Source organism: Strigops habroptila, chromosome 2 (genome assembly GCF_004027225.2).
Source record: "Strigops habroptila isolate Jane chromosome 2, bStrHab1.2.pri, whole genome shotgun sequence".
Classification (NCBI taxonomy): Eukaryota; Metazoa; Chordata; class Aves; order Psittaciformes; family Psittacidae; genus Strigops; species Strigops habroptila.
In genome coordinates this window covers 9039255-9064781 of record NC_044278.2, presented here as the reverse complement: position 1 = coordinate 9064781, position 25527 = coordinate 9039255, and the positions used below count along the sequence as shown (strand labels likewise).

Here is a 25527-nt window from a genome sequence, read left to right as displayed (position 1 = left end):
TCCTTCCCTGAACTGGTAGCGCTATGCACGTCTGTGTTTCTGTACCTGTAAGAGTGCTCATCTAGGAGCCTGCCTATTCTAAGAGAGCTGTTTGAGGAAGATGGAGGGGTATTGGTTGGTAAGATGTGAGCTGTCAGCTCATGGCATTTCTTCTGTTTTTCAGACCGAGGAGGACTCTGCCAATGCCCTTCTAGAACCGCTGTGGCCAGAGATACAACAGGAACTGAAAATCATTGAACCTGAAGAGGAGCTTATGCTCTTGCCAGCCACTGTCCCCAAGATGGGCCTGACTTCTGAAACCTCTTCTTTAATACAAACAGATAGTTCTTCCTCTGGCCCAGGACAGAGTCCAGCCCTGTCTGAGCAGAAATCTGCAAGCAGAACACCGCAGATAACACCTCAGGTGCCTTTATTTGGTGCCACCAGCATGGAACAAGAAGACAGCCTCCACAGAGGTCAGTCTGATGTGGTTGCACAGCAGAGCTGTGCTTCAGCCCTCCCCAAACTGGGTACTTCTCCAACTGCCACAGCCACTCCAAAGAACCACCACACAGGGGTGGACAGCCCGAGTGAATGTCTCACTCCTCCCCTGGACTGGAAGCTCTGTAGTCAATCAGAATTTAATGAGGTTGCTCCAAGTGATGGGTTTTCTTGTTCCAAAGGAGCATGTCCAGAGTCAGGGAGAGAAAAAGATAGCACTTGCCAGCTGCAGAGGGACAAGGATGGTCTTACCAGGGGCAAGACTCAGAAGGAGAAACCTGAAATCATGACTGCTGATGAAAGGGACACATTCTGCTCTAAGGTGCTGAGTAGAGCTGGAATCCAGGAGCTGAAGGACGGCAATGCAGTTAGCAGAACCCATGATGCTGGTGACCAGGATGATGAGGATACCTGGACAGATAATGTGCAGAGCTTAGAACTTGTGGAGCCATGGGAGGATCACCAGTGGGTTACAAGCCCTCTCCATTCCCCCACCTTTAAGGACATTCAGGAGAAGATGATACAGGAGTTTCAGCCACAGAGCCAGAGAGCAGAGACAGGCCTTTCTCTTAGACCACGATTCAGTCGCAGCCTCTCCCTGGACAGTAAAGACACAGTGATGAGTCTGTGGACTATCCCCTTCTCTTTCATAGATGCCACTGACCAACAGCAACCATGCAGTGACATTCTGCCGGTGACGTGTGAGCTGCCCAAGACAAAACTCACCTCCCCCTCTAGTTCAAGCAAAGTTAAGCAAGATGAGAATGGCACAAGACCTCCAGAAGAACCTGCCAAAACTGATGAGCTGAGGTACCCCCTCAGCAGGGAGGAAGCACCAGCTGAGAAAGCAGCACCTTCCAGAATCCTTGTTTCAGAGCCAGAGGAAAAGAAAGCGGATGTGAGCAAAGAAAACCCTTGGAGCTCAAAGGTTGAGCTGTCTTTACCATACCAAAATAGCTCAGGCAGCTCTTCACAGGCAAAGAAGATAGAGGAGAAGTTATCTGTGTCTCAGGACACTGCCCTGGGAGGAGAGACTGTTACTAAAGCATTGTGCTCTGCCACTGAGCCACAACTGAGTAGTAAAGGTGAAGAAACACCTCGTAAAGTGAAGACTCGGCCATCATCACTCAACTTGGATTCACTCCTTCCAACCCCAGATTTCTTCACATTTGAAAGCCTGTCCATGCCCTCTGCCCCTGGGAACCTCCTGTGCGGGCAGAAGGAAGTAAAAAGCAGTGATTCTGTCCCATCCCTGCCAACTGCCTGCCCTGCTGCCAGTAAAGGCATTACCTGGGGGTCTCATTTCAATGCCCATGTGGATCTAGACTTGGATTACCTAGCGGTAGCCCATGCCACCACTGGCCGTCGTAACTCTGCCCCTGTCAGCGTGTCGGCAGTCAGGACCTCCTTTATGATTAAGATGTGCCAGGCTAGAGCGGTTCCTGTGATACCGCCCAAGATTCAGTACACCCAGATCCCCCAGCCCCTGCAGGCTCAGAATGCTGCTCCTCCAGCTGAGAAGAAGGAAGCAGAAGCCAAGCAGGCAGTCAGGCAGACTCAACGGGTGGCATGGAGCCACTTGGAGACCCCCAAGAGCCCCCTGACAGAGAAGAAAGCCAAAGCAGAGAAAGAAAACAGTGACCCAGCTCAAAAGGACTCAGCCTGCCCTTGGCACAGCAGCCTTGGCTCTCCGATGGAGCCATCTCAGTCCAGCCATTATCCTGCTATGGATGCCCCCGTTCTGCGCCGAAAACGCACCTCCGAGGGGGAGACAGCTGGAGATAACCCACAGTCCTCAAAGATGGAGAGGCCATCAGGGTTCTCCAAGCCTTCCTATAGGTCTAGGCCCGGGAGGCCCCAGAGTCTGATTCTCTTCAGTCCCCCTTTCCCCATTATGGACCACCCCTCCTCTTCAGCAGACTCCAGGGTGTTGCTATCACCCATACGGAGCCCTACTCAGACCACCTCTTCGAGCCCCATTTGTGGCGATCTGTCCGAGCCTTCGCGGACAACGCCTGAGGGGGTGACGCTGCGGAACAAAATGACCATCCCCAAGAATGGCCAGAGACTGGAGACCTCCACCAGCTGCTTTTACCAGCCCCAGAGGCGCTCTGTGATTCTGGATGGACGAAGTGTGAGGCAGATCGAATAGCAACTGTCTCTCATATTCCTTTCCCGTGGTGGATGGGATAGGAGTGTCCATGACCAACTCTGTTGCCATTTTGCTGTTGTTAGAACTATTTTGTGCAAGATGGACCCACATCTTTTAGGGTTTCCTGCAAAGCATTTTGCTATGGAGGTTCATAGTCTTTTTGTCTTGCATTTTCCTTCCCTTTCTCGCCCCTGCCTAGTCCCTCACTGTCTGCTTCTTTTTTGCAAGCCAGTCCTAGGGAACTTGCATTTCCTCATACCTATTGTCTAACAAAGCCCTGTGAAAGTCTCATCCTCCCTGTGAAAAAAACAGAAAAAGAAAAATAAATCTTGGCATAATTAGAAAATAGGGCTGGGGGGAAACATTGTTCCAAAGCACTGCAGCCCAGAGTGCAGGGGCACAACATCTGCTGAAGAGGTAAGTCCAGATGTTTGGGACCTCCTTCCATTGTTTCCCAGCCACCAGGGCTGGGAAGAACAATGCCTCCCCATCCCTCTTGTCTGATTTAGACAGTGTAAATCAACAGTGCTGGAGACTGGGCGTAGCTGAAGAGGAAGGTGAAGCTGGCACAAGCAAGTCACACAGGGTATAAGACACCCAAGGACAAACATACAACCTGAAGGCGCTGCCTCCATCTCTGTCCTTGCATCAGAGATGTGCTCTTCCCAGCATGTGCAAGGGCTGGAATGGAAGCAGTTGGCCAGGAAACACCTAGTTTTAATCTCCCAAGTCCAGCTCATGAGTTGTATTTTTTGTGCTCAACCACACCTCCCTTGGGCAGACAAGGTCCATGTGGCTGGGGAATGAGTGTGAAGCTGACTGCCCAGAGGTAGTGACTTCTCAGGCTGATGTCAGTGAAAGCAAAGACACAATCATAACAAAAGCCAGAATCAACTGTTTCCATCATTGCTTAAAGCCAGATGACACCTCTGCAACTATCTCCAGCTGTGCTTCACACTGCCAACAGCAGGGAAAAGCAAGAGCATCTTCTGATCTGCATGGCCTTGGGCTATTGCCCTCTCTAACCCTGACTGACGTATCTTTGACCCTTGGTCTTTCATTGCCACTGTGTGGCATGTCCCCAGGTGCTTCTTCTTCCTTTAAACTTCCTCTCCTTGTGGTTTTACACTGTTTCTTTGAGACCACAGCTGGTTGTCACCTCCCTGGCCTTCACTGCTTTCAGATTGGTTAAGATTATGGCAAAGAGGATGATGTTTAGGACTGCAGAATACATAATGAACAATATAATGAGAGGGGGATTTGAAGTGAATTAAACTCTCTCCTGAAGGATTATTATTGTTACAGGCAAATACACGTTCACATAAGCAACAGATGCCACAGAAATAGAATTAAAGGTTCCTTTATAAAGCCTCTAACTCTCTGTTCACAGCAGGCTCATCTATTGCCTGGTATGTGACTGGGGGTGATTGCAGAGGCAGGTACAGCCTGTGCTATCTCTGCAATTTAAGTGCCACAGGAGACTACAGAGGAGATGGAAACTTAGGTGTTGCTGCCAGCACTGAGATTGTCCCTGTAAAGGTGCTTGCAGTGGCCATCATTCATGGGGAGGTGTGCGTCTGTAGGCCCTTGGGTGGGTATTATGGGCTATAGTTTATGAAATAACTGAGCATCTTGTAGGAAGTGCTATAGCCACCACAATGAGTGTCAGTCAGGATTTCCTGAGGGATGTATGTTTTAGGGCTTTTTTTGTGAAGTACTGGCATTTTCAAATTGTTAGCAAACCCATAAGCTTCTGGTGTGTACTGAATGTGTTACTTCATGTGTCATTGTGACTGGAGGGCCCAGAGCCTGTACGGTGCTTTCTCTGCACTCTTCCATTGCTAAAGGAGAGAGATGCCAGAGTACTTTTGAGAAGTTCTGGTCCCACAAATGCAAGGAATATATCTCCAACAGAATTTTCTCCTAGAATCTAAAGGCAGTGTGAAAAAACAGGAGGGCTTTTCCCTGTCACTACTTGCAGCCTTTGATTCTCCCTGCTGTACTCCTCACTTGTGCATAGTGCCATATGAGAAGGAACAGAGCAGAGAATGAAGCCCATACTTTCAGTGTCATGGAGGGAGGATATTACACCAGACAAGAGCCTGGAGTTCTTGTTCAGGTCCATGTTCTGTCACAGAGGTCAGCCTATGCTTTAACCTGGGCAAGCCGTGGACGGCAGGTCCAGAATAATCAGCTTCATGACAATCGTGTTATCCTTCTCCCTGACCATAAGCCTCCCATTAAAACTAGGAGGTTGCCAGTCCTCCATGCTCCTCATAGCACAGCTCTGTGTGGCATTTACATGGCACCCAAATGCCTTTTTTACTGCCTCATGGGAAAGCTTTCAATCACCATGGCTGAGTTACTTGCAAATGACTTGGGAAGATGTGATACAAGGTATTGTGGTAATATATAGAGAAAGTAAAAAGTATGGAAATGATGCACAGGTTTTTTTGGCATCAACAGAACAGTTTACTTTGGACAGGGATTTATATTCTCTCAGTTCCTAGAAGTTTTATCTGCCAAGGCATTTGGAGTGGGGCCAGCGAAGCTCACGGAGTAATGTGGAAAGGAAAAGAAAATGTGATGAAACCTTGGCACCTTAAAACAGTTCTTTTTTCTTTTTTTTCCCCCCTTCTTATTCTCATATAAGCTGATCTGTGAACAAGAAATGAGGTCTGGCAATTTGTATATAATACACTGTCTCAATTCTTAACAGCATTCCAGTAAGTAATTGCGCTTTTGGCATAAGTGGTGAAATTCCTGCAAGAGAAAGTGATTCTAAATCTTTACTTAATATTAAAGATCAGCCTCAGCTAAAATCCGTATCCAGACTATACTTTTTGAGGGTGTTTCAGAATTTGAACTCAGAGCCAGGTCATGGATTTTAATGAAGCAGAGATTCTGCAATGACATCTCTATGTTGTAGCTCGATCCCATCTCTATCTACGGTTTCCTGCAAAGCTGAGAGAGTGCTTGCTCAGAATACTGTGCAAGGTGCACCACTGCACCAAGGTCACCATTCCCAACTCCAAACCCAGACTTCTGCAGACTTTGTAATGCTTAATGGTGGGTTCATGTTAATACTGATAGTTGCAGGACCAGAACTTGATAGTTGGAGAGAACCAGAAGACAGGAGCCATCTCCCATTGAATGATGCTGACTGTGTAGTTGGAGCTTCCTGAGATCCAACCTTACTTCCTTACTTACAACCTTACTGATTCCTGAGGTCAGCTTCAGGGTCAGATCCGATCTCATCTTTGCTTCAGAGCCCTCAGGTTGCTTTTTGCCGTCCTGCAGCAGCAGACTGAACTTGTGACTGGAAGCCATCCTGAAGTTCAGGGTTTTGCAGTGGTACTTCCTGGGTTCCAAACTCCTGTCCTCCAGCACAACCCTGCAACACAAGAGCCTTTAAGAAAGGATTTGGGTTCTTTTGCTTGATTTTGGGTTTGTTTGGGCGTTTATTGTGTATGAAGTATTATGGAGAGGGACAGATTATTTTATGGGAGATGAGTCTGCCCAGAATTTGAGGTTTTGGGTGCAGGAGAGTTAAGTAAGTCGGTTGTTCTTGGCATTACAGAAAGGACCTTCCTAAACAAACTGGCACATCATTTGCAGCTCTACAAGGATCATTTCAGGGACCTTGCAGTACGTTTTGATTCTCCTGAGGCTGTGAAGAGTGTCAAGGCTATTGCCAAGGTTGCAGATGGCCCCAGTCTGTCATGATATGTTATCACCAGCATGTGTTGCTCGGGGACTTTCACCGATGGGAGACAAGAGACACTTATTCTTCCCATGTAGTCTGGGAGTTTGTGCAGCTTCTGTTAAGAGTAACTCAGAGTGAAATGGCTGGGCTGTCAAAGATGAGAATCCCCTGATGGAAAGGAGGAACATGGAGAATGTTATCTCACGTGGGAGCTGCTTTATTGGCAGGAGAGTAAACAGAAAGGAGGATTGTATTTTACCTTATGAAGCACATTCCTCTGGGCTGTCCATCCCATGCTATCACTTCAGAAAGACTGAAGCACTTCTTTTTTTCACCTTTATTGCTTCAGAGGAATTTTGGTCTGTATTAGAGAGCATCCATAAAACCCTGCAACGTTTTCCCTCATCCAGAGTCCAAATGGTGCAATCAAAGTATTGTTTCTTTCTTTATGATTTCTGAAATGCCTGTAGTGGTGAATATTGTGTTGAATTTATATATATATATATAAAAGAACATTCTATATATATTAAAATGGAAATGTAATTAAAATGAAGGAATTGCCTAAATAGAATCCTGCACATCTGTGAAATGAGCTGATGCATGGAACTGGTTTCTGCTGCAACTTTTGTAGTACTGAGGGTGTGAGATCAACTGGCTTTTTGCCCACAGAGGAGAAGCTAACCTGTGGTGGGCAAAAGGCCTGAATCTGCCTTCCTGAGCAGGATCTTGCCCTGAGAGAGAAGGAATGAGATCACGGCAGACAAGAGTGCAAGGACTGATTTAACTCGCCACCACAAACATCTCGCCAGTCCTTGGAAATGCAAACAATCTACCAGAGCATGTATTACCCTTCAGGCATGCCCAGGTTTTGCAGTTGTCCCTTTTGGTTCTCTCCATCTCTAGGGAAAAATAATCTCTAGGGGAGGGGAGAAGCTGTAGCTGATGCCTATTTGGTTTAGCTTTGGCTTGCTCCTAATTGATGTAAAGGCTTGGTGATAACTAATTCTGCTCCAAGCAAGGAATGGAAAGCTCGCCATGGAGCTCAACTGGAGCTGGAGCAGGACTTCAACAGCCCTGGAAAGGAAAGGTGGCAGGAGGCAAGAGCTTCCTGAGGGCTCCATGCAGCAGCCCAGGCCTTAGATCTTGTTCTTGCAGGCACTGGTCCCATTTGGAATATTATTTGCTGCCAGGTCAAGGGAAGGGCTGGAAGTCAGACACTGTGAAAAGGACTGTCCCCATCCCACTGGCCCTGGTTTGTGATTACTTCTCCTGCTAGCCCTGATGGATTGTATTTTTGTTAAGCTTTGTTCTCTGTGTGGACTTGCCTGCCTTTGTGCCTTATTGCTTTTAAAAAGAAAGAAAAACAACAGCCACAAAAGAAAGATGTTTTGCCAGGTCTCAGCCATGAGATTAAACTGGAGTTTTTATAAAAACAGACCTGTGCCCTAGTGATGTGTTGGAACACTTTCTTTTTCCTTTGGATTTGGTTTACGAGTGCAGTGCAAACACATTTGTCTCTGACATAGAGTTTGAGCCCTTCTTTTTTCGTGTGAGTGGCACTAAGCTGTGTTTGGCTGTGTGGATGAAGGTTAGAGCCTGATCACAAACTTTTCTTGCTGTAGAATGACCAAAGCATCTGAAATGCTTTAAAATTTCCAAGGGTAGAGTTCACCTTTCTTCTTACCATTTCTAGCTCTACCAGGCTGAAGTTTCAGTGATGCACAACCACATCCTCCTATTTGGCACATCTCCTGCAGAATTCTGCCTTGCCTGTGATAACGTAGAACAGCACTGAGTACAGAAATACTTTGGGATCCCAGTTCTTGTAGAGGGGAAGCCAAGATGGAGCAAGAGAAGCTACTATGAAGCCTCTGGTGTAGGCATTTGTGTTGGCTTGTAAAGGACAAGCAAGAACTCAAATATGAATTAAGTTCCCTAGTTCTCTGGATTCTTGCAGCGCCCTTGTTGACCCAATCTCTGAGCTGTAGCCTGCAAGTGAATAGTATTAGTATCTATCTGTTATTCTACCCTGGGGTTGTAGCCACAGTGGGCATACCTGCAGTTCAGCCTGCTCTTTGTTCTCCTTAAAAGCCACATGAATCATTAGGTTACATGGAATACTTCTTGTTCCTCCTCAGCAGCTGAATTCAGGGCTTGACTCCCCTTCCTACCTCTTTCTTGACTTCAATTTCCCTTTAGGAAAATGCCTGGGTTGTGCTTCCTGCTTACCATGGCAACTGACACACAAAGTGAGAGAGAAAACCTTGTGTCTGTTGAACTCTGGAATTGTTGTTAGTCATAACCAACTATTAGTGCTGTATGAAAAACACTGTTTTTGTACTCCTTGTGCCACAGAGTCTAGCAATGACTTGGCCATAAGACAAGAGCGGAATCTCAAACTGCTCCCCATGCATTCCCACGGTTATGAAAATCAAGTCAGCACTATTCCCTAAATCAGGGTGCTTGAACACATGGAAGTGTTTGAACACAATTCCAGCCAATTCCTTTTGCCTGCTTTCCCATCACCGTAAGTGTGAAAGTCTGACTCAAGACAATCCTTTGTGTATGTTGTATTGGAAGCAACAGCTATAACATCTTGGATACTTTCAGCTGAGCCAAAACCACGATTAAGCAAGTTCCCAAACTGGCTGTGAACCAGGAAACAAGCTAACCCAGTGCCAAAAAGCATTTGATACCGGTGTCTCATGCATCCTCCTTGCAACACAGGAATCCAGCTATGGGCAACAAGACATCTAGCTGGTATCCCACTGGATGGAGCTAAAGGTCAACTGGCAGCAAAGGGAAGGCAGTGCAGGGAAGGGAATAGAGCCCAGTGAAGGAGACTTCGGCCAAGCTGGCACAAGGCATCAACAACAGCAAAAAGGATCATAATGGCCAAAATGATAAAGACAGTGAGCTCCACAAGTTCATTTTCTGTCAGAGCTGAATAAACTACAAGGAATGAAGAGTAAGTCTCTCTACAAGGGTAAAAGATGAACTGTTTCAGAGTTAAGGGTTAGAAATGAATGGGAGCTGTAAAGCTCAGACATGGCCAAGTCCTGATGCCCCCAAGAGTTAGATACAGTAGGAGTGTTAAAACAAGAACATTTGGTTGACTCCCTAACAAAAGAAGGTAGCTATTTTCTCATGTCTTAGTTGCGAACTGCAATGAGAGATGAACGATGTTTTGCAAACTTAGAAAATTCATAGGAATTACGTTGTGCACTTTGGGTCCAGATCCATCTTAAAACTGAACCTGTTTTCTTCCATAGCACTTCTGTTACAGGGGGCACATATCTCTCTATCATTTAAATCCCTTATCTGAAAAGAACAGGAAATATCTGAATTCAGTGAGAGGAAATGGCTTCAAAGAAAACTTAATAGCTGCTTAAGAATGAACCACAAGGAACAGAAATATGGGAACAACCAGAGCTGGAGAAAAAGGAAAATAACACACATGATGATTATTAAACAGGGAAAGTTTCCAGATATGTAAAACCCAAAAAGGGAAGAAAAACCCACAACCAAAGAACAAAACAACTCCAAAACCCAGCCAATAAGACAGATTTGAACCAGCCTGAAAAATACCAGATAACTTCTTTCCCTTCTCCTTCATAGAAATAATAGTTTACCTCAGAAAGAATAGCTGCTCACAAACTGTTTTACTCACCTTTTTTATTGTATTGTGAGATAATTTGCTTTAAAGACTAAGGGTAAGACAGTGGAGGCAGAAGAGAGATGTAAAAAGACTAGGCTGGTTATTTGCAGGGATTATTTGAAGTGTCATGGCTTTAGTGTCATGGCTTTACCTTCTCCAGCCCCCGTGCCAGTCACAGAACCCTGCTGAAGGTGAGTATTGCTTTGGAAAATATACAGACAGGGAAGGTTGTCAGTCCTGCATTCACTCATGGTCAGTAACAGCCCTGGGTAGCCAGAGCAGCTCACTGCTCATCACTTAGCTCTCTGGCAGAGCTTATCTCATCTCAACTAGTGAATGTGCAAGAACCGCAGATAACCTTGCCCATGCTGGAATTTCACCTCGCGTGCAAGCTAACACAGCCAGAAACACCCTCACCTTTTATTCCTCTTGAGGATGAACCCTCACCACTCATCCTCAACTCCTCAAGCAGCAGGATCTCCTCAAGATAGATGCCTGAGATTACAGGGAGAGTTCTTGCAGGAGGTTCCCAGCATACCACACGTTGCAGAGGCTTTCCCCAGTTGCCAAAGAGGGCAGGGCTGCCAAAGGGTGGGAGAAGGAAGCTTCATTTATGAGCTAGTTTTAGGTCATACTTGGTCCCAATAAACATTTGCTTGGCACAAGTCCCTGTTAAGGAATATGAAAAACTAAGATGCCAGGGCAGCGAGCAGAATGAGGGATAAATCATCTGAGTCAGAGGATACCAAATGCCACCACCAGCCTGGTTGATGGTTTTCGCAGTGAGGTGGATAGCCAGATGCAAGCATAGAGATAGTATGTCATATATAGTATATAGTGGAGATAGTATGTCGTATATGAACTAGTAAGGTAAGGAGAAATGGGGCCTGAGAGAGTCTGTGTAAAGAGATCTCATGCAGAAGAAGAAGTAGTGAGGGCAAAGGAGGAAGCAGTAGGAAATCTTGTTGGAAAAATACACAGAGGCAGCCCCATTGCCTGAAGGAACAGACACATTCAGTATTGCCAGCCACAAACATTCAGCAATGTGAAAGACACCAGGTTATGTCTGTGTGTGTACAGGAGGGGAGCAGCTGAGGACTTGGGATTCTTGTTGGCTTGGAGGCCATGCTGCTCTGTCAAGTCTGAACAGAGGATGTTTCTCAGCAAGACTCCCATTTCTCAGAGCTGGGATCGTTACAATAAATTAATAATCTAAAAATACAGTTGGTAACTCCATGGGAGAATCAAAACATGCTTTTTTTTTGCCAGGAGAGAGCTGTGAATATTCACACCTACAGAGAAGAAATGCACAGAACAAATCTGCAAACAAACCGCACAGCTTCCACCTGGAGAAGTTTATCCTGTCTTAGTCCAGCAGTTTACACGCACGTATGCATATATTGCCTGTTTTGAGGACCATAAAACATACATCCATACCTTTGAGCAGCAATCCAAATAGCTGAGAATGACCAGGATTTCTTCACAAGCCTCAGCGAACACATAAACCAGTTCACCACCACTCCTATCACAGACTCCATCCCTTCCTCACCCTTCCCCTGGCATCCCAGGTAGGGAAGTTGCAGAGATTGGAATCAACCTTCAGAAGCTGAAAAACCTGACAAAGCTGTGCAGGAGTTTTCACGAGTATGCTCAGCATCATTCTGCCATCAATCCAGTCCTTTTCTTCCTCCTTTTTTCAGGTGGATAAAACTGGATTTTTCTGGATGCACTGGGGCATGCTTGGCACGCCTCCGTAAATTCACCATTGCCCGGGTCAGTCACAGCTTTTGTGTTTTAAGAACATAAATTACAAAGTGCAACGTGAGGGAAAGACTTAAGAAGCAGAAAGCAAAGTGAGGAACCGAAACTTCATTAGCTTAAGCTGCTGTTTATGCAATAGGTCAATGGTATCATTTGCAACTGGTTGGAGCAGTTAATATGGCAACTTTTTGCAGTTAATAGCGCAAAACCTTCTTGCAAAGCAGCGCAAAAAAATTAGCTGAGTTCCTCTTCTCCTGCAAAGTCTTGCAGCATTTTCTCTACATTGAGAGCAGTGCTATAATCATACCACAGTTCGATGCAGAAGGAAGGAAGTGACCTCTGGGTCTGAAGCAAAAGACCGTAGAAGGAAAATAGTATTTGACATTACCTTCTTCTATGGTCCTAAAGTCCTATCTCCAGCCATCTGCAGAAGGCCTTACTAGTCCCATAGCCAGTTATTGCACCCACCTGAGCTCCAGAAATAACTTGAGCAAGAGACCTTTACACAGGAATGCAGCTATCCATGAAGGGTGCCATGATTGAGGAGTTATTGGAGGGGTTTGGTCAAGCAAGGACAGAGGCTGTGTGCCTGCACTGTCCTTCCTTCCCCATTTCTCTCCTCTCTGCTGTTGTGGTTGGTGGGGATTTGGAGTTCATGGCAAGTAGCAGAGAAGCCAGTCTTTGCTATTGCTGTCTAACTTAGGCAGACAGTGGTTCTCTTTAGACTTCTTTAGGACTAGGTATTACTGTAGCTTTCAGCAACATACACACAAAAAACCCTACCACCAAACTCCCTCCCAAGATCCCCAGACCACTGACATACACAGCCCACACACTCTATCCATGCCTTGGGTCTCACAAAACAGTGTTGAAGACTAACTTCCTTATGGAAATTGCTAACAGTGGAGCATCTCTAGGACAGTCACCACCCCACTGAACCAGTGAAGTGGCTGATCCATGGGGATTTTCCTTTCTGAAGGCACACTCATACAGAAAAACCCTTCTATGTTGCAGGGGCCTAGTTTCTTCCTCAAGCTATTCACCCTGATAGCTGCCTCTTTCTCTCTCCCCAGCACCCCAGCAAGGGACTATTCAGCTAAAGAGGTTCTGTAGCACCATGCATCACTCTGATCTTCAGGATGGGGATACAGGACTTTAAAGCCTGCCTTTGCACTGCCCCACATGTCCCAGATACAGACATTTACCATTTCACCTTCCCAAATACACAATCTAAAACAAGAAAAAGATTTCACTTCCACTTCTTTTTAATTGGTATTTTGGTGAATATACAAAAACAAAGAATCAAGGCCGCTGGCCAGTGTGAGGACCTGAACCAGTGCACCTTTGGAAGAGGCTTCACCTTAAAACGCTCTATACAGGAGCATATTATTTCACATGACACATGTATAACTACTGAAGTGTTCACTAGGAAAGACACCAGATCAGTCTGGGCCAAAGTAAACCGCCTCTGTTGAGCAGAACGAGAACTGTAACTGCTGATGCAAGGACTGGATTTGGTTCAGTTAGCTCCTTGCTTGCATTATTCACAGGAGTTATTCCTTGTCGTTATTTGCCTTTTGTCCTACCTGATCCGGGTATGTGGAAAGGGGAAGTACTTAGGGGAAGTAACCATATACATGCAGGTAGCTGATACAAGAAGCACGGTAATCTAAGGGCTTGAGACAGCCACTTTCACAAAGCCAACTCCAGCACAGGACCCCACTTATTCTGCACAAATCTTGTGTGAAGTACATAACAGCTTTTTGAAGCAGTTGCTTGTTAGCAAGTGTAGCTTTTCCTGGACTGGCACTTCTGAAGGTAGGAGCACATGCAGTAGTTCCATCAGTGACAGGAGGTAGGCTTGGATTTAGGCAGCATATTGCTGAAGAGTGAGCTAGCCTTTTATTGGGCTTGACTAGCAGCAGACTTTTTATCTGTGACATGTCTTTACTGCTGACACACTTAAACTCTTTGAGAATCTGCCTTATTCTAAGGCAAGGGGTGACAGAGACCAGGAACAGAATCTGAACAACAAAATAGATTAGAGAGGTCTGCAGTCTTCTCCCTTGCAGCATCTATCTTTATTGGTCACAGGAGGTTACAGCTTTGCTCACATAGCCCTTGCTGAAGCCTTTAGCATTATGATTTACATTCAACATAGTTTTAGAGAGAGATTTTTCTGAAGCAAATGTATATGGACATTTTCCTTTCTGATGGTATCACAGAACAAATCAGATCACTTCTTAATCTTATGCTCCAAGGATTTCTTGCACAGCGAAAGAAGGATTGTGCCTCAGCCGGGAGGCATTAAGGCTGCAGAACAAGGGGCAAATAAGGGACAAGAAGATTCTTTCCTGGAGTTATCAGCTCTGTGTGTCAAGTTTTTGGAGGGGGAAAAGTATGTATGGGAGAGGTAGCGGGAAAACTTCAAATCCTCCATGGCAGAAGGAGAATGGAGCAGGAGACAAACGAACGCAGTTTCACACGGTGCTTCAGGGCAGCGCTGAGGTTACCGGGCCTTCAGTATTCAATTCTGCTCCAGAAGAACATGGTACCAAGGAGGACGAAGAACTGAAATGACAAGACTCCTGAGTTTCTCTGTTCCCCTTTTCCTTCTCTCCACCTCTCCCCCAGCTCCATTTAGTCCTACTGATAGGAGAAAGCAACAGAAATTCTTGGTAAGCCAAGTCTGTTCAGGCAGACGAAGCTTAAAGCTTTTTATCTGCACAGAAGCTGCACAGTGAAGAAAGAAGTTATGTGCAGCCATAACTACTTGAGTGGATCACTCAGCTCGCTGGGGATTATCCTTCATGAAGCTGCTGAACCCTGAGTACTTTTAACACTCATACAAAGTCTTTGAACTACAAACTGAATTATCTGTCATGATTGCTGTTCAGATTATCCAATACCCTTCACAAACAAGTATCTGCAAGCTGTGTTGGTTGTGTTGTATTACCGAGATGGCAGCAGGCCACAACAGGCTGGAAGGCCATCTAGCTCCTCACCTGTTGAAGCCAGAATGGAGTGGAACTTGTAAATGTAGCCCTGTCAGTGAAACAGGCTACAGGCATATTGGTGACGAATGAATAACTATAATCTACTGACCCTTTAAATGCGTCAGCCCTGTCATCCGCCTCCACCCAACTGGGTGTGGGTTAGAAAGAAAAGAGAAGCGGAAATAAAGGCAAATATTAAGTACTCACAGTCCAGCAGAGGATGGCAAAACCAAACCAGGCAACAGCCCAGGCTTGTGTGTTTGCTGGCCCAGAAATAGCGTCATAACAACCCTGTAAGACAACCGTGAATGAATGAATCAGCAGCAGCTTTGAGCTTGTATCACAGGGAGATGAGCTTATCCACCTCTGAGAGAGACTGAGGTGCCAGGCTTCTCTCCTACTGCAACTTGGGTAGCTCGCAGGATCTCAAGAAGACAAGCTGGAGCTACACTGCTTATGGATAACTTGCAGATAGACTTCCTGTTTCTAGTTCCAAATATAAAGTAGACCCATTTCAGACTCTTCAAGGACTGGCACTCCTGTGCCATGCACTTGTCGAGTATACATGTATAACCAAACATAGCCAACACAGAGCTGACCTCCAGAATGCAGAAGCTGTAACCAAATTTGGAAGCTTGAACACCTTCTAGAAATGCTTGCTAGTGCAGAAGTTGAGGCTCGTGACCCATCAGACTGAATAGGACAAGCTGGTCTACTGAAAAGTTCTACCTTGAGGAGGAGAACTATTGACTTGCTCACTCATATTGTATGCACTCATCTCTGGGCTAAGTTTGATTTAGCTACTGTCCATCTACATGTTGGAGATGTCAGTTCTTACAGGTGACATTAGGCAAGTTTTCTTAACAGTTCTCTCTCCATCAGGAAAGCCTTTTCACAACCTATCCTGTGTTCAGCAACATGGCCAGGACTCTACAGGCGTTGCTTCTCCTCCAGAAAGCTTTTGAATACCTTCCCTTCCAGCAAGGTGCTTTTGACCAACATATGTTAACTGGGAAAAGCTGAGAGGATCTTACATTGCTGTTATAGTAGCCAGGGACCCCGAGCTTGCAGCCGTCTAGGTTGGTGGGGGACCCTTGGGCATCCAAAACACAGCAGTTGTGTGGCCAAGGGTAGTCAGCATCGTTGTGAGTGGCGCGGAAGGCGGACGTGTACTTCTGCCAGTCGGAGGGGCCGTGCACCCCACAGCACCGGTTCTGCAGGGGAAGAGAAGGGAATGGTCTTTATGGGCCCAGGTCAGAGCCCTCCACATGGCAGGTTAGGCATTAACCACAGATTTATAGGGGAGATTTCTGAAGTGCCTGCGTTTGACAGTCTGCCATCTGATAAACAAGCAAAGTGGGGAGTGTGGCAGGACTTTCTCTAAGGTTCAAGGCAGATGCCGTCCTCTTTATTACCGAGTGGCCCCAAGGAGGACTTGAAATTCCAGGGCTGCAGAGCATTTAGTAATTAGTGAGACATTTCTGTGTTATTATTACCTGAACCATGAGCTTATCCCATGTATTTGTGACTCCATCAATCATCCATTTGTCATTGTTATTGTCTGGCTCTGACTTCTTATACCTCTCCAGCATTTGCTTCAGGAAGAGATTTGGAGTGAGCTATAGAAAAAAAACCCCAAATGGTGAAGAATGCAGAAACTATCTTAATAAGTGGCCATGTAAAGCAAATATAGGGTTATTTGGGGTGGGTTTGTTTGCTTGTTTCAGTGTCTTCCTGGAGAACAGGAATGCTGCTTCTCCCCCAGTTTTACACACAGGAGAATAAAGAGCAGGATTTGAAGCAGACGAGCAACAAAGACACAGATCTTGAGCATGACTCTTAAAGAGGCTTTACCAGATGTTAGATCACAGCAGATGTGCAAAATCTAGGGGTTACATCTGATATGTTGCTTGGAACTCAAAAGCACCACAAGTCATTTCCCTCCCTACCAATATCTCCAATAACCCATGTAATCTTTCCCTCACCAGTAACACTGCCTACGGCAAAGCTGAAGATTTGTCTTCTGCATGTATGATAATCAGTCTGTAGCTGAAAGACTAAACACTGCATTGATGATTCAGCTCACACTAGTATTTCCTTAACTACAAGGTTAGTTAAGTAAACATTTTAAAATGTTAAAAATAACAAAGCTGTTTTTAAAAGAGCAAAGATATTTTCTTGATTAGAATAATGATGTTGGAGACTTTCCTTGTGGGGTCTTACTCTAACTCAGCAGTAGTTGTTTGAGTTTACATTGTACCACCACACCAGCCATTTACTACACTGAACAGGACCACAGTGTGCCCTGGAACTGAAACGTTTCCCAATGTGATTGCAAGAATGCTTGAGGAAAGAAATACTCACAAAGTCCCTGTGAGTCGCTGCTGTGATGCAAGAAGCCATTTCAAATGCGTAAGTGATCAGCATGAGAATAATATACTGTGGGAGACAGACAGCAGAGTTAGCTCTTGGAGAAACAGCTAAGCAGTCTTTTCAAGATTAAGGCTGAAACTGATCTTAAAAGTCTTTTCCAACCTAGTTGATTCTATGATTTAAAGCAAAGGAGGCCAGGCTATCCTATTCTCAGTCCTCTGTATGCCCCGGAACACTCACGTAGCCGTTCCCTTCAGCTTTCTTGAAGGTGTATGACTGGAATTGGTCTCCCTCTCACAGGCAAGATCTCACCAGCACCTCATGGCATTAATACCAGCCTGCCTTCATGGAAAATATTTTGTCTGATATGTCCTAGAATAACATTTGCCCTTTTCTTTGTTGCATCTCATTAGCAGCTTATGCTTGCGCGATGTCTCCTCCTTCCTCTTCCACTTGCCAGCTATAAGATTTTTAGCAAGAAGCTGTTCACTCCTAGCAGGAGAGCTTGTGCTTTTGAGAAGCAGAAGGTGCAATTTAGGGTGTCTTTCAGATCCTCCTGATTTTGAATCATGAGATTTCCTCAGCATTGGTACTTTGTGAGCAAAGATCCTTCATGAAAAAAGATCCTGTGGATCAACTCAGAGTTTATTTCTCTGTTTCTCTTCCCTTCTCAGAACAATCCCTTTAACCTTTCCAATATTCCCCTTGGTGTTCTCATGTCTCTATTTCTCCTCCCACATTTTACAATGTTCTTCTTGGATTCAAGGCATTTGTTTCCTTCTTACCCCAGCTTCTGCCCCTTGTAGTCTCTCCTGTACCACAGCCTTGGGTTTCAGACAAGACACCAAAATTCAGAGTTAAGGGCATTCTCTTCTCTCAGTTGCTTGCTGGCCATTTCATGGCACAAGAGTTCATGTCTCTAAGTGTCTCTTGGTTAAAACAGGCAGCCTGCCATCCCACATTAATCCAAGAGAGAGCTGATTCCAGAGGTTTCAGCTCTACCCTTCATTAATGAAAACACCAATTACTGCCAACCTAAGAGACTAAGAGAGAAATTGTACAGAGATTTGTTCACACCTTAACATTGTCCTTGGCTTAGCCAAAGCTCTCTGTCCCCACCCCTGTAATTTCTGCCTGCCTGCTGATGTCTAATGTTCTCAATTGCACCCATATTTGGTATACTAATACATAATGCCTTGTACAGAAGTGATTACTTATCAGCACCTCCGCTGAATGGTGTAGGACAGCCAAAAGGCAGTAAGGGGTGGGAAGAAACAAGGATGTAAACCACATCCCAGCTACATCTGATTGCACAAGTGCTTCTGCATTGCTTTGGGGCAAGATCAGGGCTAAGCCAGTCAGCTTAAACCTCCATTGTGGCTATCACCATTAGTTTCCTCAGCCTGATTTGGGAGCTTCTCACACATGTGTCCTCACCAGGTGGGACACCACAGCCATGATCAAGCCGAACTTTTGGCTCCTTATCGCTAATAAGAGCTGTCTTTGCTTGGTGGGTGATTACTAACGTGGGCAGGGAAACTAAGGCAGCATTTTGTCAGTTTGGCAGCAATAGGTAGGCAAACATTGCTACACTTACCACCAGCAGCAAGGTCTTGTTGGACTTAATGACTCCAACGATACCAAGGATAGACAGAGCAAAGAGCACAAAGCCAACAAAGATGCCAATCCAGGCAGCAGCATAGATGTCATCGTTTTCTGTGGCTTCCAGCAGAGGGTAGAGACCATGGGGATCGGTCACAAAGAAGATGCACTCTGCTGTCAGGGCAATGCCGCACAACTGAAAAGTGCAAGTTCAGGAAATTCATTAGGTCAAACTTCCCCAAAGAAACAGAAGAGAGAGAAAAAGTTGGAGACTGCTTTTCTTTCATTCAACTTCCTGCCAAACAGGACCTACTCAACTCCTCCTCTGCCCAACTCTACAACCTCTTGTATTGGGCCTTCACAGAAGAATTGCAGGCAAAACTTACTCAGCCTAGACCTGAGAGACCAGACCTAGGATTGGAGGCTGTTAACAAAGAATTAACAGAACCTTTCCTATCACTATATGGAGGGAGGTGGCTGGGAAGATGTTGGTCAGCAGCAAGGACTTTTCCCCTAGAATTCATGTTGGTCTTGTGGATCAGCCCCTGCTGTTCCTTGCTGTCCCCTTACCACTCAACCGATCAGCTAGCACAGCTCTCCTTTACCTCTCCTCTCATGCTTTACTGGTGTATTTATGCATGGACTTCACGCATGAAGAAGGATTTCATAGCTGTGAACTGCTGTTTTAAGAAGTGTCATACTAGCAGGAAGCCTCCACCCATAGCTGTTCCACTTCACTTACCCCAATGACAACATTCCCAAAGACTAATAGACCCTGCAAGATGCGTATGCCACCATCACTTTTTGCCATCTTCAATTCTTCATGCAACCTGGGAAAATCCAAAGACAGTCTTCAGTTAGACCAGTATAATAGGCTTCACTCAGAAATAGATATTATCCCTAAGGAGAAGGATGGGCAGAACCTGCCAGCCTTTCTGTACACCTCCCACCTCTTGCTTCGTAGTAGTTTCAGAGGAGAAACTTCCCCAGGTGTGAAGCTGGTAACTCAAACTCCCCTTGATACTTGAGCTACAGAATATGGGGACCACTCAGGGGCAGTATCTTTGGCTCCCTTTTGGGCAGGGTTTTCATCATCACAACAGCACCTATGCAAACATCAGCTCATGGTGTTGCATTCCCACCTGGTTAGAGACACCAGCTACACCCAGATGGGCAGTGGACAAGTTCAGTGCCCTCACCTTGCTCCTCTTCCAAAGGAGCTGGCTTTACTCAAGGGTATGCTGTACACCCTGCTGGCTCTTCATTTTGGCCAGCACTACCACAGGACTAAGGTGGTAACCACAGTGCTTTAGCAGTACCACACACACATACCTACGGCACACAGCTTGGCAGCACCTTAGTGTAAGAGTAGCCCCATCTCCCACCCATGCCGGGAACTAAAGCTGAGCACCCCATCCCCAGCCAGGTGCAAGGGAGTGAAGGAGCAGCTCAGGCTGCAGCTGGCTCATGGGACCCAGGCCAAGCAGCATTCCCAGCAAATTCCTGGGAGTGCTATATCCTGCAGCCTGCGGCCAGGCACCCTGCATTGAATTCACCCCCTTCCACAGACAGCAGCATAAAGGCACCAGTCAGAGGTGTGAGACCTCTTGGAGAAACAAGCCCAGATGCCAGCGCCAACCAAGTCCTTCTTTCAAAGGGATGGAACACGTGTGCATGGAGGCAGGAGGGGAAACCCAATCCCAAGACAGTTGCATTTGCTGGGTGGTTAAGAAAATACAAGCTGTGAAAGAAAGCCTGAGATGGGCTCAACTTGAGCAGACAACAGGACAAGCAGCTTGAACAGACAGAATATCTGCACTAATGTAAGTGATTGCTGGGGTTACTGACTCAGTGGTTCTTACAAAGAAGTTGTTGGAAAATAAGAGTAGCTGTCAATGAAGGGAAGTGGGATCCTTCCAACAATGCCATCTTCAGCCTCCTCAGCAGCTGCCCTTTAGGGTAGGCAGGACTTCCAACAGTGACAGAGGGAAAATCAGGATTTCCTACCACCCTTTCTGCAGTGGTTTAAGGGTTAGGCATGGAGACATCTCCAGTGCTCTCACCATTATGCTAACAGCAGACCACATCAATGTTTTCCTGTGATAATGTGACTGGGAATGGCCATTGTTTTCAAGGTGAGATGTTTTTATTCCCAGCCAGGCCTTTGGAGGCCAGCCTAAGATACCTGAAGCTGTATTGCTCTGTATTTGAAAATGATAGGCTTACGAGGTCAACCTGAAGCTTTGTCCCTAACAAACTTGTTCACCAGCCAGCATGCCTGGGGTGGGGGGGCACACAGAGCAGCCTTGCAGGTCAAATCTGGGTCTGGGCAATGTTTGGTTACCTGTGATCTACAACACAACACTGTGGAGTCTGCCAAACCTGAGATGGCCAGTAGTCCTCTACTCATCTTAAAGCTGGAGAGACCACTGCCTGGCTCATGGATCTTTGTGCTACAAACTCAAGAGAATTTCAAAAAGCCTTTATTTATTGCTAAGAGACACCACATGTCAGGGCGCAGTCCAAAAAGCAAGGAAATCTTCCCTGCTTGTATGCAGGCATGTGAACTCTGACCACTACATGGAAAAGCAGGTGAAGATAGCAGAATGGAGTGTGCCATGTGGCAAGCATGACAGATCACACCAAGTGTGATTAACAAACCCACAACTCTTTCCTTAACGTTGCAGAAAGCTCTTTCTCCCTTCCCTTTTCTCCTACAGAGCCTCCTGAAGTGTAGCAACACCTTGTATGTGGGCTGTCCACCCAGCCCATGTGCTTTCCTCCCCACAGGCTGGCTTTTTTCTCCTCCCTGGCAGGCAGGACCTGGCTCACTCTTGCCTTTCCTTGGGCAGGTATCAATGCAGTCACACCAGCCTGAGTTAGCAAGCCTCTTCTCCTAGGGCAAGCCCATCTCCTAGGCTACTGTAGCTGGGAGGAAAGCTGCACACAGTCACCACCACAGAAGTATTAGCTGGATGGTGACAAGCTTCTAAGGAACCTAAGGTACTCAAGTACTTTACTTAAATCCAATGGGATTGCAGAGCAGGAGAAGCAGAGTGTCCAAGAAGAGGAAAAGGGAAGAGCCTTTAATGTAGACCTAAAAACACACACTGTAATGGTGTTGCCACATTACTACGAATTCTCCCTCTACCTCCAAGTGATTGGCACTGAAGGGGTCTGTTCCTCAGTGTCCACTATGTTCCCACATGTGGTAGCCCCTTGCATGGGTGTAAGGGACCCTTCTCCATTGTAGAGGGATCAGCATCACTGGCCAGAAGCTGAGGAGGTGCTCCAAGGCTGTGACAACAGTTGGGCAGCTAGAGAGCCAACCCTCCAGCTTACCCCAGAGGAAAAGCCGCAGGGGATCAGGGCCTTTCCACTTGTCGCCTGATCCTTATGCCTCAGAGCTAAGCTGTGTTAAGCAAGAACATCTTGGACAGCACTTGGTGATGAGGCAAACCCTGGCCGGCTTGCCCAAGGCGAGCTGCATGCAGGTATGCCTCTCAACCACTCTTGGGTGTGACACGAGTTGAAGTCCTCCTCCCAGCCCCAAAGAGAGCGGCGCCAGCAGCTCCTGCCTGTGGACACTGCTCGGTTGGGAGGTGCAGGAGCATTCCTTGCAGGCTGGTTAATACCAGTTTTACAACTCAAATACAGTTTCCTGGGGATTCAGGGAAACACCTGAGGAAACCGGAGCTTCAGATGAAGTTGTTATCCAGAATCCGCACTCAAGAAGGTGGCCAGTTCCTGGGATTTCAGCCTTGAACTTGCATGGACCTGGTGTTCCTCAGCACATCTTGTGTACCTTGTAATATAGTCATAACCCGTCTAGGTCCCAGGTATTCAGTTATCACTGCCACAGACTTTGCTCCATGATACAATCAGCTTTGGAAAGATGTCTATTGCTCTCATTGTACCAGAAAAACCTATGTCCATCCTGAAGCACATAGTTCTTTCTCTTCCCAATGCCCTGGTCACAACTCAGGCTCCAACTTCTCCCCTCTCCGCTCCCCTCAAACCCTGAATGCACTCTTGATGCTTGTAGGGGTCCAGCTGAGCTCATCAGAGCTGGGAAGCCCTGCCTCCCCCTGTTCCTCCACAAGTTGCAGAGGAGCTTTCTTGACCTCTCCTCCCTTCCTCTACTCAGAGTGGCTCTGCAAGACATGCAGCACAACTTTGGGAGCTGAAAAGGACGCTCCTTTCTGCAGATACTGGCTTCTGCCCTTGTATCTTAGACGACAACCCTATGCAAGCTCTCAAAGGAAGCCCTGCATACAGCAGCTCCTGGATCCAAGCAGGATTCAGTCTCTGTTGTGCATCCCTCACACGCTTTGGGATGGTTGATCTTTTGAAGCTTCCACACTCTTTCTGTAGATTGGGACAGGATTTCAGTAGCCTTAGAGATGAATGCCCCCTGCTTAGCTCAGTCCTACTCCATCTCCAAACAAAAAACGCCAGTGGGAAAGAACTGGTTTGGCATTGTCCCACGCAGAAGCGGGTCGCATTTTGATTACCTTGTGTTTTGTACCAGTTTTCATGGTGGTGTCACAGTACTGTGACCAAGGGGTGTCCAGAAACACTCCTGTGAGCATCAATTGTTTCTACACCCTGCTTATGGAGGTCACAGCACATCGAAGGGGCTTACAGCAGCTCCACCTAACCCCTTGCTATCCCCCTTTTGCTTCAGCACCCCTGTGCAGGGCGTTGCACTCATCTCCTTGTGTAAGGAGGCAGAGACAAGGGCCACATTTGTTTTATCACTCATGTGCTCCACACACCTTGGCTGACGGGCTCTGCACCACTCGAGCGCAACTAAACAAACCCAGCCATCCAATGGCAGATACCTCATCCCATACCCCCCTGGGCCCCACATCTCCTGCCCCTTGTGCTCGGCTGCAGAGCATGTCTCTACAGGCAGGAGCAGGATGCCTGGGCTGAGGCTGGGGCACTGATGGAGGGAAGCCAGCGGGGTAGAACTGCTGCCAGAGGTGCTGTGCCAGCACTGGTGCCAGTGCCATGGGAAGCCTCTGTGAGACACAGACCTGACCTGCTCTAGGCTCTGATGCACCGAGGCCTGAGGCACCAAACAGCAATAAAACCTTCCTTTTTTCCCCTGATTGTCTTAGCAGAAAATGTATCCCCTAAGGGGCTTAAAAAGAAGACAATTTCCAAGTGCTTGGGCCATCTTCAGAGTTACACAGTTTTAAAGAGGATGCAATTAAATACGTTATTGACGAGTTGCTTAGACACTGCTGTAAGAAGCCAAATGCTTTACAAGAGTCAATTCATCACTTGTTTACTTATTTGAAAGCAAACAGCTCCAGAGCACACAACCGCACACATTCCTTCTGCCCTGCTGGACTTCCCCCATCGCTCCACCTGCCTCAAAATGCAGCCACCTCTGACAGAGAAGGGCTTGTGCACCAGGAGTCAAGCACACTCAGGAAAGGAAGAGCTAGCCAATTATTTTGTGCTACCAGGGGAGAAAAACAAAGCAAAAACAAAGCTCAGCATCAAGCAGGGGTCAGAGACTAATTAAGTTTCCTTTCGAGAGAGATTGCTATGAAATGAAGCCTGTGTGAATGGTGGAGTGGCTGGTAAATCATCATCAAGCATAATTACTTGGGAAATAGGGCTGGGAGGTAGGTTTTTCCTCTCTCTCTCATTAGATCAGCACAGCCAAAACAAGCGGGGTGGGTTTTTTTTTTGCCTTTCCTATTTTCACAAGTGAGGGGGAATTACAGGATTCATCTTTTCCTGCAACAATTTCTGCTTCTTTACACTCAGATATCTTTACAATACATTTAATTTTCCCATTTGCTTCTCCCCAGTCTTTAGGAGAGAAAATATGAAACCCATTAAAAGAGCCATAGAGAAGACAAAGCCTGAGGTAAGAAGAATGAAATACTTAATATTATCTTCTGCAGTTAACCTTATACAGGTATCAGACTCCCACATAGTAAACACAGCCCAGGGGCTAAAATAGCAAACATTAAACCTAGAAGCTTCCTTTCCTCCTAACAGACACTTATCACTCATTGAGAGGAAGATGATGACCAAAGCAAAGCACTCACCCCTCTCTTCATGTAATGCCTCCCAGCAGCAATCCTGACCCACCTCCAAAGCTGAAAAAGCCCCTTTTCTCACACCTCCACTGGGCTTTAAAGAGCCCGGATGGCTTGAGGAAAGCGCTGTGTGATTGGTAGGGTGCCCATCACATGAGGAAAACTATTTTTTTCTAGCCAAACCTGTTCACCAGTGCCTCTGGGACCGGAGGGTGTCTCTGTGATTCTTAGATCGTATCGGAATGCCGTCATGCCGAAAGCACAAAGCTCCAAAAAATGTCTATTATTACACTCTCCAAAGGGTGGGTGAGTGACTCACCTGTACGAGATACTTGAACTTTAAAGAGGATGGGCAAGTTGGAAGGACGTAAGTGCAAATATTAGGATTGCTGGCGTGCTGCTTGAATGTGGGTATAAGAAGAATGGGCTGACTAGGAAAAAAGAAAGTGTAAAATAATGTCAGTGTTTTCATTCCATTACGTTGCATGGGGAAAATCCAGTGGTTTGGGTTGGATCCATTTTCATTTCATTTAGCTTGGGATTTTCTTTGGAAACAGAAGTGTAGGCGTTGGCTACCCTGCAAGACACTGTGGGTAACATGGAAAGTGGGGAGACTATGGCGTTTCCTTGGGCCCTCTGGATTTTTAACACATTCAGGCTTCCTAAGATAAAGTCAAGCATAGACATATTTAATATATGTCATACATTAATCGGCCTGTAATGAACTGAGAGGG

General features: G+C 46.3%; 2 protein-coding genes across 2 annotated transcripts in view; one reads left to right on the top strand and one right to left on the bottom strand.

The window, feature by feature from the left end:
- Positions 1 to 7786, top strand: part of ARHGAP31 (Rho GTPase activating protein 31) — a 61138-nt gene extending 53352 nt beyond the window's left edge. Inside the window, exon 12 of the mRNA XM_030471494.1 lies at positions 164 to 7786. Coding sequence (XP_030327354.1) covers positions 164 to 2632 — 2469 coding nt within the window. The 3' untranslated portion in view covers positions 2633 to 7786. The remainder of the gene's footprint in view (positions 1 to 163) is intronic.
- Positions 7787 to 12999: 5213 nt separating this feature from the next.
- On the bottom strand, positions 13000 to 24863 carry UPK1B (uroplakin 1B). The gene is made up of 8 exons (XM_030471493.1): positions 24803 to 24863; positions 19471 to 19558; positions 18724 to 18924; positions 17118 to 17192; positions 16250 to 16372; positions 15788 to 15967; positions 14961 to 15044; positions 13000 to 14328 (listed from the first exon to the last, which is right to left on the bottom strand). The coding sequence occupies exons 2-8, from the start codon at positions 19537 to 19539 to the stop codon at positions 14278 to 14280; spliced, it is 783 nt and encodes a 260-aa protein (XP_030327353.1). The 5' UTR covers positions 19540 to 19558; positions 24803 to 24863; the 3' UTR covers positions 13000 to 14277.
- Between the last annotated feature and the right edge of the window lie 664 nt (positions 24864 to 25527).